This window comes from Patagioenas fasciata, chromosome 2 (genome assembly GCF_037038585.1).
Source record: "Patagioenas fasciata isolate bPatFas1 chromosome 2, bPatFas1.hap1, whole genome shotgun sequence".
NCBI lineage: Eukaryota > Metazoa > Chordata > Aves > Columbiformes > Columbidae > Patagioenas > Patagioenas fasciata.
The window spans coordinates 135,287,719-135,307,276 of NC_092521.1; the positions used below are offsets into that span (position 1 = coordinate 135,287,719).

At 41.5% G+C, this 19,558-nt stretch overlaps 2 protein-coding genes across 2 annotated transcripts in view; one reads left to right on the plus strand and one right to left on the minus strand.

Moving 5' to 3' along the window:
- The window catches only part of IGF2BP3 (insulin like growth factor 2 mRNA binding protein 3), a 117,865-nt gene extending 109,092 nt beyond the window's left edge, over nt 1–8,773 (plus strand). Inside the window, exons 14-16 of the mRNA XM_065831242.2 lie at nt 3,612–3,743; nt 5,089–5,202; nt 6,115–8,773. Of these exons, the coding sequence (XP_065687314.1) occupies nt 3,612–3,743; nt 5,089–5,202; nt 6,115–6,216 (348 nt within the window). The 3' untranslated portion in view covers nt 6,217–8,773. The remainder of the gene's footprint in view (nt 1–3,611; nt 3,744–5,088; nt 5,203–6,114) is intronic.
- Nucleotides 8,774–12,147: 3,374 nt separating this feature from the next.
- MALSU1 (mitochondrial assembly of ribosomal large subunit 1) lies at nt 12,148–19,558 on the minus strand. The gene is made up of 4 exons (XM_065832916.2): nt 19,303–19,558; nt 17,192–17,370; nt 14,128–14,209; nt 12,148–12,952 (listed from the first exon to the last, which is right to left on the minus strand). Exons 1-4 carry the CDS (start codon nt 19,541–19,543, stop codon nt 12,774–12,776), a joined length of 681 nt encoding a protein of 226 aa, XP_065688988.1. The 5' UTR covers nt 19,544–19,558; the 3' UTR covers nt 12,148–12,773.

Consider the following 19,558-nt stretch of genomic DNA (forward strand, 5'->3'; position numbering starts at 1 on the left):
TTCATAATTTTTGTAAACACTTTTTTGCTTTCCTTTTGCCGAAAGGTATCTCATATTCATATGACTAATACAGCACTATCAGAGGCCATGTTGTGGTCACCTGAAGCTGGTGGGTGTTTCATTTAAGTTAGAATCAAGTCTAGCACGAAAACATGGCCATATCACACTCCCAATTTTCCTTTTTATCTATAAGCACAGTAGTTCGGTCTTTCTAGGCCATTTTAATGCAACAGTTTAGTATGTTTAATTGAAACAACAAAGCTGACAAGATGAGACTGAGTCTTTCCAGGTTACTGTTGCATGTCAAATGGAAAACACTTTTTTGGTAGCTCCACAGATAACTGCAAGATTTCCAATTGTATTTCCACTACAATTGCAATGAGATAGTCAACCTGATTATCCCATTTGCGTTCAAATTGAGTTCTGGAGTGGCCTTCTGCCTGAAGTGCTGAGGGACAAATCTAGTTACCACAAAAGGAGCTGACAGTGTTCAGAGAGAGCTGACAGCTCAGTGAAGCAGCCTGGCCTCATCACAGGTGAGGCCCAGAGCAGGTAGAAAGTCACTTGAGACTTCATGTCCTGGTATCGTTCTCCTCGCTTTTGTATTTTTGCTCCAGGGCATCTTGCATGAAGAACGTGCACAAACTTCAGGCGTATCTAGAATTATTAACGCCTTTAGGAGTTTTGGAGAAGTATCAGGGCAGGTATTTTGCAGTGGTAATAGCAAACTAGATAAGTTTGGGATTATTGCTCGGTTATCATATACATTTGCTAAGCTATTGAAGGCAAAGCCTAATTTAGCAGCTCTGCCTCCTTGAGGTTTTCTGTGTGCATGTGGGTTTGGCCACATGGCATTTTCCACATATGGGGTGTTCTTGTAATCTGGGATCAGCACAATGTCAGATTCTGGCTACCTTTTCTTTCCATTAGATGTCAGTGATCTTACCCTCAAGCAGTAGCAGGCTGAAGTAGATTTGGGTGCCCCTTATGCAGTCTTTTCATGTAGGCAAAGGCTTGTCCTCAGGTTTCTTCCCTAAGGTAGACCTGAAGTCCCACAGTGTTCTTTTGCCAGCTCTTATCTCTCATCTGCATCATGCAAGGAGGAAAATCTCCCTTTTCTGCACCCCATACATTGGTTAAAACCACATCAAACATTCTCTATGCTTTGGCTTCTGCTTGCAAAGAGGGATCAATGTACTAGCACAGCTGATGCTTCTGAGTATGCTGGTTTTGTGAAGGAGGGGGGTTACCTATCCCTTGGGGCTTCGTTCAGCTCCAGTCCTCATAGTCTTTACTACTCTTTGAGCAATGCCCTCTTGACTGGCATGGGCAGAGGCAGAGTTCAGTCCTTTCTTTTATCACCACTGTTAACCCAAAGCATGGCTTACAGTCAGGTACAAGCTTCATTAATGCTCACCTTAAGCCCTGCTTAAGAAGGATCTTCTGTATCTTTGAGCGTAGGCTATTGCTTGTTAGGCACCAAGAGCGTCATCTGGGTGCACAATAACTTGAAGAGGCATTAGCTGCTGCTTGGATGAGTAGCCAGCTCTCAGAGAGGCAGTGTCATCCCAGAGCCTGTGAGTTTGGCATCCTTTCCCTACTACATTGTGCTCTGCTGCCTGTGATTCATGTCGGTGGTAGCTGCAGCGGCTGCACCCCTTTCTGCCTCAGCTGCAGTAGCCCGAGGATGTTGCGGTATGCAGGGCTATTCATTAGCAAGGCAATGGGAAGAGAATACGCTGCTGTTTACAGCCTCTGCTGCAGTGCTCCCTAGAGTTTAGGCATGCCCGTGACACCAATATTCACAGATGATCATGTTGCCTTTGTTCTGGGACATGTGGAAGTGGATTCTAGTGTAGACAAAATATTCCAGCCACTGTTTCACTATGAAGGAGCTTCAGTCCGGTTAGGTTGTTTGTTTTTTCTTTTCTTAAAGACTTTTTCAGTCCCCCAGATTTGGGATGCTGGAAATATATCTACTACCTTTTAAAAAGTCAATATCCCACTCTGCTTTATAATTCAGCAGTAATGCATGTGTTTTCCTTAGAGGACCTCTTCTGCTGAGCCCTGCAGCCTGTGCAGCTTGTCAAGGTGTTATGCACATGAAAAGCATTGCTATTGAAATAACAAGGGCTACACTGGCTATTGTCTGTCTCTAGCAGATTTGGAAATAGTTTCAAAATGTCCAGCTCAAGATGATGGCTGGGAGTAGTATTTTATCTGTTCTTGGCAAACCCTTTTGAAGTGTTTTCCTGGAGCAGGAATCTCTGATTCTGGAACTAGTGATAGTACCAGAATGTGGCAGTTGTACTGCATTTTTGTATGGGGTTTTTTGTGTAGTATTTTGTCTCAATGGAATGATGACAGCTTTTGTCCACTGTGATAGGGTCCCATGACCTGCAGTATGTGACCCAGGTCAAAGCCATGTGCCACAGGTTTTTTTTCTACTCTTCAGGTGGAGTCTGACTTACCCAAAATACTGAATACTTTCAGCTCCAAGGTCACAAAATGTCTTTCATCCTACTAATACTAGAGTAGCATGAACTCGAGTAGGCTTTTAGGATATGAGCTAGAAATAAGACAAAATAAGCTGCCGCTATTTAAAATAATTATCACATAACGGAATCTTTTCGGACTTTTCATATTCCATTGCAGTGCTGATCTATAAAGTGGTTTGATTTAGCATGTACACAGTGACAAATCTGGTGAGCATAATTTAAAGAAGGTGATAAGGAATCCGAACTGGAGAGGCTTCATAGTTCTAGGTGTATGGTCTTTACAGAGCATCTCTCTTCAGTATCTCAATAGAAAAGTTTTGATGCTTCTAGGAGATGCAGAGTAGAAGATCTGGTTACCATTTCTCAAGAATTCACTGATCAGTTGCAGGGAATAAGGAAATGAATGTGTTTAAAAATCAGCAAGATTCATGAGTTTAGTCTCAGTGGACATTTTTCTTGCAGCCTGGTGGTTGTGTATTCACCAGAAAAGGGAACTGTGTGCTGGTCAGAGTGATATTGTTCCCATGGTGCATTTAGATCTAGGCAGTTTGATTTTTCGCTTCAGAAAATTGAGCAAGCTCAGATTTATTTATTTTTAAACAACATGTTGGTAATGGATTGTAAAAGTAAGCTGTTTGCTCTAATTGGAGTCTTTATCCCATGACTTGTTTGGGGAGGTTGTGGTTAGCTTTTTTTTTTCCCCCCTCCTTATTCAGTTTAGCATCCTTAAAAAGGTTTCCTCAGCCAATTAATTGCATTCGCTGCTTCTGGGTGTAATAAAACTGCTTCAGCCAGACAGTTCTCCTCTTAACCACTCTTTACGGAGATGCAATAGTTTCTTTTAAAAGCAATATTTCTACTGAAAAGCATAATAATAATAATGATCTCAGTTAAATCGCTCCATTATTCCCTGGTTTGTCATGTAATCTTTAAAGCTGGACCATGGTGCTTCCTAGTTTGGTACAAAGATTTATTTTAGAACAATAGATCTTGTATTTCTTAGGCAAAATGTTTTGTTAGGGTCATGTACTGAGAATTCTCCTTTCTGTGGAATTTCTTGACATTAACGAGATTTCAATAAGCACATTCTCTAACTAAAAGCATTTTTTGCAGGCTCAAGGGAGAATCTATGGAAAACTTAAAGAAGAAAATTTCTTTGGACCTAAAGAAGAAGTGAAACTTGAGGCTCATATAAAAGTGCCATCCTATGCTGCTGGTAGAGTTATTGGTAAAGGAGGCAAAACAGTAAGTAGCTCAAATAAAACTTTTAGTGTTGATCAGTTATGTTTCTTATTTCAGCGTGTATATATGCATAGGGTTTAAACATTTAGTTAACTAATAGTGAATCTTTTGAAGTTATATTAAAGCAGGTGCTATTTTCTTAGCCGTACTTGTTAAGTTTTCCTTTCTTCTAGGGTGAGGGTCAAGAGAAGTCAACCTCATAGAATGATTTATTTCATCTTAAAAGAAAAGAAAAAAAAGTCTAACAAAAAGTTGATAGTCCCAGTCAGATCTACAGGACTTTTATTAATAGAAATGTAGATCTTCCATTTAGAATGAATATGTTCCCACTAAGACCTGCTTCTGTGAACCTAATCTTACACCAGATTTTGTAAAAAGCTTTCACTAATCTCAATTAAAATCATATCTCATGTGTCCAAAGTTGGCATTTCTGGCCAAAACTGAGTGAAAGCATAATTCCTAGTGGCAGAAAACTAAGATGCATTCAGATCTCAATATTACAGTATTTTTTTCTTGAACTTAATTGATGGCATTTCTTAGGCTTAGTTTGTTGCGTAAAATAACATCACTGAGATTTTTCAATCCTGAAAAGGTGCCGATACTCTAGTATCTTCATATGGTTGTAAAACCTGAACTGGCTGATATTTGCAAAGACAGGGTTCAGTCTTGGGTCTCCATCCCTGAGTGCAATGGGATCTTGAATTTAAGTGTCAGGAGGCAAAGCTGTTTCTTTCATTACTTGCAGTGGTAAGAGATTTAAGGACAAACACTTGTGAAAAGTTGTTAATCTAAAACATTTCTGATTAAATAATGCTATGCATTTCTAAAATAAAATGAGTGTAAGCAGGAGGAAGACTCTAACCTTATCTCTACTTAATGCTATGGAAGCTGGTAGGCTACTGAAAATAATTTGGATGCTTCTCATTGTTCTGTCTGGAGTTTTCCATCTTGTGGAAGTTTTTCAAGGAAAAACGTGTAAATACTTGGGCTTTCTTTTTTTGCTTCCTTGCATCGTATGAGTTTACTGAGTTTAAACTTGTGAACTGAACTGTAAACACTCTGGCATCTATTTGCTTTTTTAAGTCATGTATTTAACACCTCTGTGTGTTGTATTTAGCCTTTAAAACACTTCTACAAACATAGAGAACTTGGTGCTAATTTATGCTAGAGACACAAGAGGCTCATCTGGGAAAGTGCACACTGCTGCACAAAGATGCTTTCTGTTAGTGGGTTTCTTTTTTTAAATGTAACTTAGAGGGTGGTGTGTCTGTGGTCAGCAGTATCTTTAAAGTGGTTGTGGGATACTTACTTGTTCTTAGATTTTCTGACTTCCGCTATCTGTTTATAGGTAAATGAGCTTCAAAACTTGACAAGTGCAGAAGTTGTAGTTCCTCGTGACCAGACACCTGATGAAAATGATCAGGTGGTTGTGAAAATAACTGGTCACTTCTATGCATGCCAGGTAGGAGAACTGGAATGAATTTCTGTATTACCTTGATGTTTCTATGGCCTTTTCTTTTATATCCACGTGCAGAGCCAAGGGATGGAAGACTTTTACTCAGGATACAGAACGCACTGCTTGGCAGGCTCCTCTAATTGTCTTGATGTGATAAACCTTCCTTATGCCCGTGGGAGAGATTTATAACAATTGCACTTTCATTTACGTAAAACAATCTTCTTAAATTCTCCTATATATGTGGGCTCTGGCACTGTTAAAACTTTCAAAGCAAAAGAAAACCTAAGTTGTGATCAGACTGAAATTCAGATGGGAGATACAAAGCATCTCGTAGTATCTGGCAAGAGCTCCACATATGTACATGATTTGTCCACATCACCCAATCTGTTGATTTAATATCATAAAGAAAAGGATCGCAAGAGTCCTTCCCTCGCTTAACTGTCAGTTCAGACCAATTCCTTTTGCCACAGGTGACTTGTAGTTCAGACAGGAGATGGGCGGGCTGGTAAGTCTTGTCAGTCTGACCTTCTGGATTCCCTGGTATATAAAAAAAAATTGTCCACTCTCTATTATAACAGTGGTTCTTAAAAACATTATTATGTCCAGAGGAGTAAAATGAAAGTAGCTTCAGTAATCTTAATGTTGATAATCATCTTCCTATGCTCCTGCTTTCTGTACTACAGATGTGAAAAGTGACCATGCAGGTAGTTGTGGTAGGTGGAATAAGAAGAAAAATTTAATTTTTGAATTGTACATCATGACTAACCCAAGTGTATTTAACTAATGAGTAATCTTGTCAGTACTAGGAATTTAGTTATTCTGGATTTTCTTAATCCCAGTAGCACCTATAGTCAGTGGTAAACAGCAGTCACTGTGGCAGGGCATCATGATGGGTTGTTTCTTCTTTATCTCCTTCAGCTTGCTCAGAGAAAAATTCAGGAAATACTGGCTCAGGTAAGAAGGCAGCAGCAACAGCAAAAAACATTGCAAAGCGGACAGCCTCAGCCAAGACGAAAATAAAGGTTTAGGAAATGGCCCATCAGAGACAGATGCCAGACCAAAGACAGACTGTGCGACAGAGAGACGGGTGGTGAGCACCTGTTGAAGTTATATGCAGAAGATCCACCAAGCCAATCACCTGTTCGAGGACCAGGCAACCGTTGAACGCTGTCTCTGAGAATGTATTCTTTAGGCTCTCTCAAACTTTTGAAACCCAGCTTTAAAATAAGGACCCCTTCACTTCCCTTTTGTTCTATTCTCACAATTTAACATAAACTTGTTAGTCTTTTTTATTGTTCTTATTATTCCCCAACAATTTTAGAACTTGGTTTAATGAAGCTTTCTCTTCTGAGTTCACTGGTTAAAAAAAAAAAAACAAAAAAAGAGAAAAGAAAAAAAAGACAAAAAAAAAAGGCATTGCTCATATAAGTCCAGCTGTAAAAGCAAAACCACATTTGGAGGGTGGGATTCTGGGTGGGTTAGGGTTAGAGCAAGGGTATTGACAAGAGTTTAAGTGTTAGTCCCAATGTTAAAACAAGTGGCATTTTTTAGAAATAATTTGGTTGCATTTTTACATAACACTGCCATGAATAACCTAAGGGAAGTGTTGAATGGTGTTGGCCAGGGCATAAAAAGATAAATATGCATTTTACTAAACTACCTCAGGCATTTAGTACCTCAATGAGAAATTGTTCCTTTTTTGCTTTTTTTTTTTGGTATTTTGTATACTTTATAAAGCTAATAGTTCTTGAGCATTTTATTTTTTTAAAAAAATTAAAATTTGATCAGCCACCAGCCAGGAGTGCTACAGACTTATCGGGGAAAAATATAGTAAAGCACTTCTAGCTGCTGGCTGATGGGAGTAAGGTGGGTAAAAAAAACACGGCCTCAGGTTTTCTGAGGGCTTCAACACCATCATTTGTTTAAAAAAAAATTCAGTGAATGTTCAAAAGATAGTGAATGATGCCAACATTCTGATAGCAGCAATGCCGTTTAGTTTTCTTTTAAGATGGGATGAAAAAGTTTGTGACGGTACTTTTTTGGGAACAGGACAAGGAAGTGATGGCAAGAGGCTGGGGTTGGGGGAAAAATTTAGAAGGCTGCAAGAGGCTGAATTTTTTTTTTTGTGCTACTTGATTGAGTGCATGAACCCTTTGTGCCTTTGACCATCACTACCTAATAATGCTACATTTAACCATTTGCAGCCCATTTGGACTTTGCCATTTTGTTCAAAGAGCAAGCTTCATCTTCAGTTTGATAGAACACTCGATCTGCTCGAGCGGGTTTGAGGCCGGGAGTGTCTCTGCTGTGCGCAGATCACATCATACTGCTTTCAGTTACCACGATGGGGGAAGGTCAAACAGTGTTTGATCACATTGAAAGATAATGAAAGGCTAAGTTTACATATCCAGCCGCTGTTATGGGCCACACTAAGCCACTTTGAAGGTTTGAAAAACTATTACAAGAATAAGAAAAAAGAAACCAAGCAAAACAACCACCTCTATAGCCTGGCTTATAATAGATGCAGCAGGATTTATGCACATTCTGCAACCAACCATTAGAGAAGAAGAAGAAACAAAAAAAAGTCAAAAGGCAGGGATAACAGGAAAGTTACCAAATTTTTAAATTTCCGAATGTAATTTGAACGATGATTGTGGTAATGGTGACACATTCAAGTTTCTACAATAAACTTCAGTCTACCTCAGTTTAAGAAAAAAAGAAAAGATGTGGCAACACATGGTGCATAAAGACTGCTGTGTGTGTGTGAGTGCGCGTGCGCGCCTGTATGCGTGTGGTCGACAGAGCCATGCTATTACCTCTGAACCTTTTTTTTTGTGATGTTTTTTTGTGCATGAGATGATCAGAATCACCATGCTGCACTGATTTGAGGGGCACAACGAGCAAAAACATTTGTTTCATCATTTTGTTATCTACCTCTTAGGTTCATGTTGAAATAGAGGCATTACTGCATAGACTAGATAATTTTCCCAAAGATCATTGTTGTACAGATTAGATAATTTTGAAAATGGTCTGAAGTGTTTTTCCTGCATCTCTTCTTTACTAATTGGTTTAAAAACCACAAACTTACGTTGTAGTTTTAGCGAAGAGAAAATGAGTTTCTTTTCCTTTTTTGACAGTGACCTTCATCTAGCCTTTAGGGTAATTTTTTTTTCTTACAATGGATTTAAAATTACTGAAGTATGAAAAGTTCATAGCATTTTAATTTTTGTTGAGGCTTAAGTCAGTCTGACGTTCCTTTCTTAACATTTGAGAAGGATTTGACTTCATTATTTTCCATAAAAATTACTTTACAAATAAGTGCTGCATTTACATCTGCTGATTTAAATACTGTCATCTCTTAAATTTCTAGACTTAGTATGGTAAATCATGTTTTTCTTTTCAATTGAGACTTGGTAATTTGGAGTATTTGGGAATAGCTAGAAAGTGAATACTGTAAATGATTTCAATATCCACAAAGTATGGATCACTTTTCATCTGTAATGTGCCCCCCAATGCAGCTCCACTTGCCAGATGCCTCTGAATGGAATAAAGAGTTTAACTCCTATCATCAGATAAAGTTGTGTGGTGTCTTTTTAAAGTAACGAGGCACAGGGACAGACTGTTCTAAGTGTTTGAGGTGCTTTGATCAAGTTGGTTTTCTGTCCACAACAATAACTGGGTAAGGATGAGCAGGTATCCCATAGCTGCCAGGCCATCCAGCAGCCAGGTGACAATGTTCGCACTACAAGCAGTGACTTCTGCAGCTTATAATTCATTGTCCTCTCATATACTGACGTCATACAGTCTGGAGTACAACCTATAGTTCATGGTCTCAGTCTCACGCAGATCATTTAGGCTGGTTTGCTGTGGAAGGGATGTGTGTTCAAGGGTCCTGATTCAGGGCAAACATGAAGGAATCTTTAACAGGTTTGAAGCAAGATCTGAACGGTAAACTTTTTTTTTTTTTTTGCTGCTTTTTACCTGATCTTCATTTTGATGCTGTCAGTGTGATGAAGATGTGTAATGAGCGTGGCCCTAGAGCCTGGGATAGGCAGAACCAGTCACACCAGCAAGCAAATGTGATGGCAACCTGTATCTCACTCCTACCACCACTGCCCAAATGCACAGCAATTCTAGTGAGGTGATATTGCCTCTCCGTTTAGATCCTTGTTAGCATTATTTAGAATAGAAATGAGACTAGATGTTTAACTAAATGCTTTAGAGTGTGAGGGAGGGGTTGAGGAATGAAGGAGTGTCATGAATAATATAATTATGTATCTTTTAAAGAGGAGTGGAAAACCAAACTTGTTTTCCAACCTCTTGCATTCTTCTACTTCTCTTCACAGTTCATTTGCTGGGACTAACCAACACAAAGAGGGAATTGAAGAACTGGTGTCTGCAGAATCAGAGAATAGTTTGGGTTGGAAGGGACCTTCACAGGCCATCTAGTACAACCCCCCTGCAATGAGCAGGGACATCTTCAACTAGATCAGGTTGCTCAGAGCCCCATGCAGCCTGGCCTTGAATGTCTCCAGGGATGGGGCATCTACCTCCTCTCTGGGCATCCTGTGCCAGTGTTTCACCACCCTCATTGTAAAACAAACAAACAAACTTCTTCTTCCTGTCTAGCCTGAATCTCCTCTTCTTTAGTTTAAAGCCATTACCCGATGTGCTATCAGAATAGGCCTTGCTACAAAGTCTGTCCCCATCTTTCTTACAGGCCTCTTTTAAGTACTGAAAGGCTGCAACAAGGTCTCCCTGGAGCCTTCTCTTCTCCAGGCTGAACAACCCCGACTCTCTCAGCCTGTCCTCATAGAAGAGGTGTTCCACAGGGTATTGCGTTTCCCAGGGAACTCCAAGCTCATGATGCCAATACTGAGCTGTCTTCTCAGAACATGCCTCCCTGCCATTTGAGCAACATAAAAGGTTAAACCTTCCTCTGTATTGCTGATGCATTTGTGACAGCTAAACCCCTGATTGCTTTAAGCATTTGCTTAATCATGATGCTTTTTATTTGCTTCTAACCTTCCAAAGCTTTTATTTCTAAGCTGCAATTTCAAAGGCATGCGCTCTTTGTATTAGTTTCCATTAAATTAAGCATGTATGCTGTGCAGGACAGCGTGGTCTTGACATGGTACTAGGGCACGGGATCATTATACAAACACAGAAAGTTGTGGAGTAAGGACTCAAGTTGGGTTGTAATACGTGTTAGCTCAACTGACCAACGCAAACACTGCTTGATAACAAACTTAATCAAGTGCAATGCAAGAAATCAGTGAAATTATGATGAACGTTATACCTTGATAATTGTTTCTCCTGTTCAATCCATCTCAAGAGATCCTGCACAGAGCCAAACCTGCACATACCTCTGTACAGCATGAATCTTGACTCATTGGACAAGCTGCTCAGTACTTTTATTTTACACAGAAATAATCTGATTGGTGGAAGTGAAACCATTCCCAGATGGTTTCCTTCTGAAGGGGTTTAATGTTGCTTAGCGTTGATCACCGCACTTTAACTCCTAGGTCTCAGCTTTTAGGCAGGTCAGACCAAAGGCTCCCAAGCCTGGCAGGTAACCCGGCTGGGGCACAGATGATGATGGTCTGTTCAATGCAGGGTGAGGAACCCTCTTTTCCTGAGCTGGCACTTCTGACTATTTAATAGCAGCCACTGGATATTCCATATAACTTCTTTTTACAATGTGCTTTGGCAGTAAATTCAGTTACACTTTTTATTTTACTGGGGTTTTTTGTATATATATATTTTTTTAATCTTGTCTTACAGATCATTTTCCCTGTTCAGCTGCAGGTCCCATTCTGTTCACATAGAAGCAGTTTCCTCTCTTACTGTTCTTTTCTGGGTGCTCCTTTTGTTACTGTGTTCTTTGAGACAGGATGCTGCATGTGATTCTGGTTACTAAAGGCAGGTTCATATAATGGTGTAATGTTTGCTGAACCTGCCTCTATTCATCTTGTAGAACTTCTCTTCAGCAGTAAAAGGCAAACAGTTTCAGGGAATGATCCAAACTTACTCCTACGTACCCCTCCTAGGAGGAAATGCCTGATTTAGAACCCATCCCTGTAAGACAGCCAAGGTTATCTTTTCCCCATGTGGATGACTTTTTGACAAGTATCATGAAGCATTTTGAAAATCTTTCTTTTCAGTCAAGTCTTACCACCAATACCTTTATTTCACAGGCAAAGATGTTTTATCTGAAGAGTTTAACTACATTTAATAAATGCTTCTTGCTCAATTTGCAGAACTATTTGCTGCCTCGTATCAAACAGCAGGTGAGCTTGGGGCAGAAGAGAGAGGCTGGACACAGCAGGAAAATGACCAGTCTGAAATGAGGGAGAAGACTTTTATTATTATTTAAAAAAACCTCACCCACCAACACTCTCCCTTCTTCCTGAACATCACAACCCCAGGCACAAAACCCAAGGTCACTTTCTTTGAGCATTGCAAACAGCAGCTGCTGTGCAGGGAAGAGATGCAGACAGGGCTTGAAGTAGTTTGTGGGGCTATGGAGGAAAAAAGTCATTACCCTCAGGATCTACTGTTGCTGCTTTCTGATGCATGGCACAGCAAGTTTCTCCAGAAGGAAGAGATTCTCCCCTAGTGATGAAAGCCCTGTCCCATAGTGGAGAAAAGCATTTTGTTTTACATGGGCAAGGATTGCTACAATCTTGAAGTTCTAACTGGTTATCAGACCACGCAGCAGTCAGACTAAAGACACACTGAGCAATGATTCCTGAAAGTGCCAAATGCTCAGATGGCAGGAAATAATGCCCAGTAACTCACGGCTTCCTTCAGAACTACTTTTGTCCACTTCAAAGGAGCTGAAGGTTCATGCTGTCACAGCACTGCCTCAGTGTCCTTTTCCAGAAACTAGGAGAGGGGTCAACTGCACACTCAGAATGAGCTGAATGTTTTAACATGAAGACAAGGAACTGAAGCTCTTCAGGTTGTTTTTTATTGTTATAAAAAACAGATTGGCCTTGACTGAAAAACTGACTTACTGTTAACTTAAGACACATTTATTTGTCACTGCTGCTCTTGGTTTCTATGTGCTCAGTAACACCAGTCCATTTTCTCCTTCACCTTAGAGCATGACTTGCTTCATTGTGATGAGAAGCAAGTGGTTTAATACAAGAAGCTTCACCTAAACTGTACCATCTCACATAGTTTTTCCTTGTAGCACTCAAGTCTTTTTTTTGTACTGCCACTATAGACAAGTCTTTCAAAGATACGAGAAAAACTGTAGAGGCTGAGATTTGCTCTGCTCTTCTCACCGCAAACTCCATTGAGACAGTGACTCCCTCAGGAAGCTCCCATATGACAGGATTCCACCTTTGCTGTTTTACAGTTGTAAAACAGCCTTACAATTGAATCCAACCTCAATTGTTCTACGACTCTATTAATTTTTGTAGCTTGTTCAGATCTGTACCTAGGCACATCCAATAAATACACTGTTTTGTATCGATCAACCGTAGCGACTGTTAAGGTCAGTCATCAAGACTACAGGTCTCTCAGATCTGTAAAGGCACGCTCATTTCTCTTTCCACTCAGCAGCTGCATTAAGTTCTTGTCTCAAGATGATCACTGCTGTCAGGACTCAGTCCAAATACAAAGTCTTCTGGCAGTGACTGTGGAGTCATCTGTGTTAACTGGTCATCGTAGGAACCGAGAGTCCAGAGCTTCTCCAATTCATAAACCTCTCGTGTCTCTGGCAGCATGAAATGGATCACTATGCTACCTGCACAGAAGAAAAATTCACAATAAGTTAATGGGAGCTGTAAAGCACTACTACACTTCCAGCTGCACAAAGAGTTCAAGTCATCTATCCTCATTCTGGCTAGATAAAAGATGTCAGCTTGTGGAGGTCTCAAGTTGCTGATTCTAGTTCTTGAACAGAGTTAGGAATTGGTCAGTCCTTCAAAAGGCTCCAAGAGTACAGCCAGGAGAATGAGAGGGACAACACCCTGGTTTAAAGTAAAACAATATCACAAGATTCCAGACCAAAGGAGTTATGACTTCTAGCAAACAGAAGGAAATAAGCACAAAGAAATTTTACTTGATAGAGTCCCCTCCCTAAGGTTACAGATGGACTTGCAGCTTTCCTGTTTCACCAACAACATTCAGCTATAGCCAAATAATTTTCCTTAGGTGTGTTGCTCATGCTTCTCAGGTGGTTTTTATAAAGAAGCAGGTCCAAACTTGAACATCATAAGGTTTTTCTTATAGGTTTTTATTAATTCTGTGCAAACAACAGTAGAGAACATTAATTCCAGTGTACTTCTAATGCACTTTTTTCTAGTTATGTGCTTAAATTTTTATCAGTTTTTGATAGTAAACCAAGGCTTAATGTCACTGGCTGCAGTGCTCCTCACTCACCCAGGCTCTCCTTTAAGCCAAAACACAAAGCTAGAGGGTGAGATTCTAGAGCTAGCAGTGAAGCAGCAATGCTTCCTGAATGCAAAGTCTTTTATGTTCGTGTAGAGAGTTTCACACCTCTAGAATAAGTAATTAAACTCAATTTCTTGGGACAAATGTTTTACCCTGTGTCATCTAGACAGTGGAAAAGCTGTTCAACAGTTCACTGTTAGGGTAGCACACAAAGAGCCCCCAGATAGGGACGATCTCAACTTGAGAAAACTGACAGAAGTAGCTTTTCTCTTTCCACTACTGTTTCCTTCAATTTCTTACGACCTGCTTTAGGCACTGAAGAGTAGCTACTGCTTTCTTATCAGTGCCAATGATCTTCAGTGAAAATTTTTTCAGTATCTCAATGAGTCCAAGCAACAACAACTGGAATTCTAAAACAGCAGAGTATTGTGGATTCTCCACAGCAACCAGGGTTCACAGTGAGATGCTTCCTTCAACAAAGAGCTCATGCAGAACTTCATATTTGTCAGATTCACAAATATTTACCAAAATCAATACACAGCCAGTCATCCGTCTCTTTCCCTTCAATCTGAGTATGAGGATCACTTTCTTCTTTGTGATGCTTGTACTGAAAGAGAAGCAATGGCAGAAAATTAAAAACTTTGCATTTATTTAAAAGCACTCAAATCTAACAGATAAACTGGACTTTGCTAAGTTGCCTAGAGTTGTTTTAAATCCAAAATGTGTTAGATCACTCAGCATTGGTTCTCAGGTCTGCACAAAAAGAAAAAAAGACTAATTAATATACACTTGCAGGAGCGGAAAACAAGTACAGATTACCCAATGTGATTTAGTATCAAATCGGGTATTCTAATTCTCAGAATTCCTGTTACACACTAGTTTTATAGGTACCCATTTTTTCTCAATATGAATATTGAATACAATTGCTTCACATTAGTCTTTCAGTCATAGGTTCCCTGTAATTGCCATTACCACTAAGCTTTATTTCCTTTCAGACACCTTTCATTGTTGGTTTACATTGGCTAATTCAGAATGCAGAAATGGAGCTGTCAAGCTTATCCTCAGATGGGGGAGTGGGGAGAAAACAGGTTTCAACCCATGTTGTGAGGATGGCACTCAAACAAGCAGCCTGCCTCTTGAGAGCACACCCTCAACACTCATTGCAAGAGGCAGGTAAATCATGATGGGCACACAGGTTCCCAAGCTAGGAAGCACTGAGAAAGGGGAGAGGGCAGCTCAAAGCTGGGTGGCAAAAGTTCAGCCAGGACAAGCCAGTTGGTTCCCTATGCAACACGGTAGCTTTCGTAGATGACAGCTTGAGAGAAGCACCCACCAGAGCTGAAGAAATTTGACAACTAGAAGCTTAAGTACTGTCTCTTTTGGATCTGGCCATAACCATTACAAAAAGCATCAATAGAAAAAAAACAAACCAACCAACCAAACCCCCCCCACCCCAAAAAAGGCTGCATCTTCAGAAAGCTCCTTTATTCAAATTTCTACCTTATTTCTAGTTGAAGCAGCTAATCAAAAATAGGGAAATCTTTTTCAATCTGAAATTAAAAAATAAAACAAAACTTTTATTTCAGCACAAGGCCACATGGAAACATAGAGTGAAAATGCATGGCTCTTTCAGCTATGAAAGACAAAGCAAGAGGTTGAAATAGCAAGGCTGGCTAGCAAATGAGTCCTCCTTCACCGGGAAAGCAATTATCACAAAATGCAATTGCTCTGCTCATTCCCACATAATGCTAGCTGCTGAACAACAGCCCCAGTTTGCAGACTAGAATGAAGAACTTTCAAAATGTAATTCAGAACTAGTTCTACCTTCCTTTCTTTAAGATAGCCTGTGAGATACACTCAAAAACAGGTCATTGTCAAAAGACTCTTGGAAAGTCAGCTTAAAATACTGAAGAGCCCAGCGTGCACTGCCATCAGCTATGTAACAGAGGTAGCAAAGGCTGATCTGCACTAAAACCTTCCTTCAGCCTTGTCTTTAAAGGCTGTGTAATGGTAAACAGGTTATAATAAAGCCAAGTGTTAGGTTCTTCCTCTAACAGGAAGCTGGATGGGAAGGGGTAAGCAGTGGCTGGGACTTTGCCATTTGCAAGCTACTGGAAGAAAAGCATGAAGACCTCATGCTACACATGAGCACCTCTGCATTTTAGTGTAAATCATGCATTACCATGATGGTTTAGGCACTGTACTGGTCAAGTTAGCCAGCTGCCCAGCAGCACTCCCAAACACCTGCTCTGCTTTACATTTTAAGGTTCAGCTTACGTTTTGCCTAGTGAACTGTCAATGCCAGACAAGTTCAGCCCCTCTTGGCACCTGGCAGGGCTCCCTGGTTTCTCAGGCTGCCAAGGAGGACACCGTGTCTCCCCAGAGGCTCTACCCTTGCAAAAGATCTGCTCCCACAGCCACAAGAGGGAGCAGCCACCTGTAGCAGAGCCACATTTTTGCAGGGTGGGTGGTATTCACTGATCTCTCCTGGTCTAGGGGGAGATGGAGCACTGTTGATTTAAAACTAGCAAGCTATTCAAGTAATAGAGTACATACTAAACACTTACATTGAGTACATTCAAATGACACTAATACAACTTCTAGCTTGAGGTAAAATTTTAGTTTGCAAAGATGCATCAGTTCCTGCAGAGATCACAAAAAAACTTCCCTCACCCACTGAGAAAGGCACTGAAAAGCAATCCTACCTCCTCCTCTCTCCTTCTGCCCTCAAGTCTCACAGCTGAAACCAATGGGACTGAAAGGAAGAAAGTAAAACCAAGAGCCAAAGGAAAAATGGGGTCAGGAAGGGAAAGAAAGTGTGTGAAGAGAAGGCAAACTGCAGGTTGAGTACAGACAGCTGATTGAGATGAGGGCTACTCATATTCCTCACACTGTGTTTTGTAACAGTCACGTGGCTCTTTTCTGGTCATAAAGTTTCTCCCTCCCTGAGTCTGGTCCTTTGTTCCTAAGCTCTACCTGTATTTTTATTATGACCTCTATTGTCTTACTGAAAAGCTCACATTCTGCCAAAGCCCAACAGTGCAAGATTTCTGTACAGGGATTGCTGCTGCTTCTCTTTTCCTCCTGTGCACACACAGTATGGTGACTATTAACTAGCTGTTTGCTTTAGTAAGCCCATGAAGGGATCCTGTGACTCACAACATGTCACCTTTTTCCCAGCCTGTGAATCTGGAAATTTTAGGGATTAGAGTTTGAGAACAGTCAGATTAAGCTATTTTGAATAAGTGGGAATAGCTATGAAGCTTACTTGGACAGAAGACAAAAGTAGACACAGGTCATCATCACCATTTAACATCATTCTTGTTCTAGCCACCAAACTGTGCTAATGTCATGCCTGCTCTCAATACAGAGAGGTCTATTTTTAAAATATATTCTCTATATTTTGAGTAGTACCACTAAAGGAATAAAGGACAGTTAGTTGCTAGATGTATCCAAGACTGAATGATATAAGGATACTTTGTTTCCTCTTCCCTAGTGCACCCCTCTACTTGCAATCCTGGAAAAATTCTTTTATCAATATTTAAAATCATGCTTCAAAACCCAGAAAGTGCAGAAAGAACCATCTTACCATTTTCAGCATGTAATGTGCCATTGCATGGAGGTGACGTGTTGAAGATCCACTCACAATTATAAAATAATCACAGTATTTTATTTCTGGAGGTAGTTGGATGACACAGACATCTTTAGCATTTTCTTGCCTCAGCAGATCTACAACAAAGTCAATGTTGAACTTTGGAAGAACAGTATCTGGAACAGACAGAAAAAATAATACAGTGGCAATTTATCTTTTTAATTGCAAAAATCAACCACTTAAAATGGCATAAAACAGCAATGAACTAAATTACAGCCTAAGCTACCCACTCACTATGGAGTTTGGTTTGATACTGACAATGCGACATCAACTGCAGATTTTTAAAAATAATTTTTAAAACCAAAGTTGAAAACTGAGCACTCTTGTGGTAAATAACACTCCATCATTAGATATAGCAGTTAGCAAACATCAAAATTTCTTCTAGGTAGCTTACTTATTTCTTATTGTTAGTACTTCAGAGTCAATGCTATCATCAGATATTTGTCAATTGAGATGAATGAAACCTAAGTATTTCAACAGACGTTAACAAAACAGACAAAATTACAGATATTTCAGAACAATACTTTTCAACAGGCCTGTGATAACACATGATGTGATGAAATTACTGTAAGATCTTAAGCAGATTACATCAATATATTGAAAATGGAGCTGATGTGATGTAGCGAGAAAGGACTTTGTATCTTCACAATGAATAAAGCCACTTCTTTTTCCCTAGTCTGTTCTGCCACGGAGGACTTATGATATTGTAGACAAAGCTTTAGTCCTTCAACAGTTCAAGCAAGCCAGCTTAGAAACCAGTAAATTAGTGCTACTACCTTCTGCTTACACCATTAAATCAGTTTATTTCTAATTTGCCCTAATTAGGTAGATGCAACTTGGGTGCAGATTTAAGGCATAATTTGAATCTGTCAGCAATGCATGCTTGCCACTATAAAGTGAACATTAGTGCAGAATGAGCATTGGCACAAAGCCAAGCTTTATATTTACCAAAAGCCAAACAAAAGAACAATAGCTACATACAATTATTTGTATGAATGAGGATACAAAATTGGATCAAATCTCTGTAAATGAAAGCCTTTAAGCTCAGAGACTCATGCATTCTTTCAACTTTGCTGTGGTCACACATGCAGAAAATTAGCAGTGGCCACAGCTCTTCCAGACACAGCAGTTACAAAAGTTAAATATTTGCCTGGTAGCCACATGTGAAGTCCCTGGTGCCTACTTAAAGAACGAATGTTCTAAACAACCCCAGGCACCCTCTGCCACACTGAACGTCATGGTCAAATGTAGGCTAGAAAAGATTTGTGGCACAGCTACAACAACAAACCATCTCTGTGCACACAACGCTTATATCCGTAACCAGTCACCGTGCTACTAAACCGACGATCTATACGGGAAAATCTCTTTGTGAGAGTCCATCAGAGAAACAAACCTCCAGCTCGGCAGCACTGCCCTCACAACAGCTCCCGTCCGTACCTACACACAGGCTGGGTCTGCGCTGCCACCGACCCGTCCTGTCCCAGCGGGGCTTCGGGGGCGACGCTGCTCAGCACGCATGTCCTGACCTCGAGGCCCACGGTCCCAGTCGAGCCAAGGGCGATTCCACGGTTCTGGGCAATCCCAGGACCTCCCCACAGCCGCAGAATGAGATCCCACCTGTCCCGAGCAGTTAATTCCTTCCCGAGGCGCCACGTTTCGCTCAGGGCACCACTCCACAGAGCTGGAGTGCCGGGCAGAGCCAAGGGCTGTCGGGTCGGGAGCCTCCCGGATGTGCTTCCTCACGGCCACGCGTGGGCCTGCCAGGCCAGCGCCTCACCAACTGCGGAGGCTCTGACGCCGGGTTACCCAGCGCCTCAGCCGGCGGCGCTCCCCGTTCTGCGGTGCCTGAGCACCCGCGCTCCCCCGCCCGCCTGCTGAGAACACCTCGAGAGCCGTTAAGCTCAACAATCACGACAGAACCGGGCCGAAGCATCAAGCGGGAAGCCAAAAGGGCCACGGCCCAGGTGTCGCGCACCGAGAGGACCCACAGGTTTACCCCGGCAGCTCCTCCCCCCGCCCCGGCTCGGCCGCCCTTCGCTGGGCCATACCTGCTGCCTGGCGCCGCTCCGCCGCCGCCACCACCCCCAGCACCCTGGCTCCGCCGCCTCCCGCGCCCCGCGTCTCCGTGCAGCCCCCATGCGGAGCCCTGGCCACCCACGGGGGCGGCCCCGGCCGGAGAGTGCCCCCCACCGCAGCGGACAGAGGCCGCAGCAGCCGCCGCCCCCCCGACAGCGTCCGCCACATGCCGGCCGCCGCGCTCCCACACCGCGGCCCGCCTCTCCCCGGCATGCCGCCCAGCGATTG

What these genes read in the sequence shown, in the direction of transcription:
- MALSU1 (XM_065832916.2), bottom strand. Translation starts at nt 19,543, where the DNA reads ATGCCGGGGAGAGGCGGGCCGCGGTGTGGGAGCGCGGCGGCCGGCATG. An exon ending in CACATTACATGCTGAAAATG is followed by an intron (nt 14,210 to 17,191) that starts GTAAGATGGTTC and finishes CTTCTCTTTCAG; the next exon opens with TACAAGCATCACAAAGAAGA. An exon ending in CTGGCTGTGTATTGATTTTG is followed by an intron (nt 12,953 to 14,127) that starts GTAAATATTTGT and finishes TCTTCTGTGCAG; the next exon opens with GTAGCATAGTGATCCATTTC.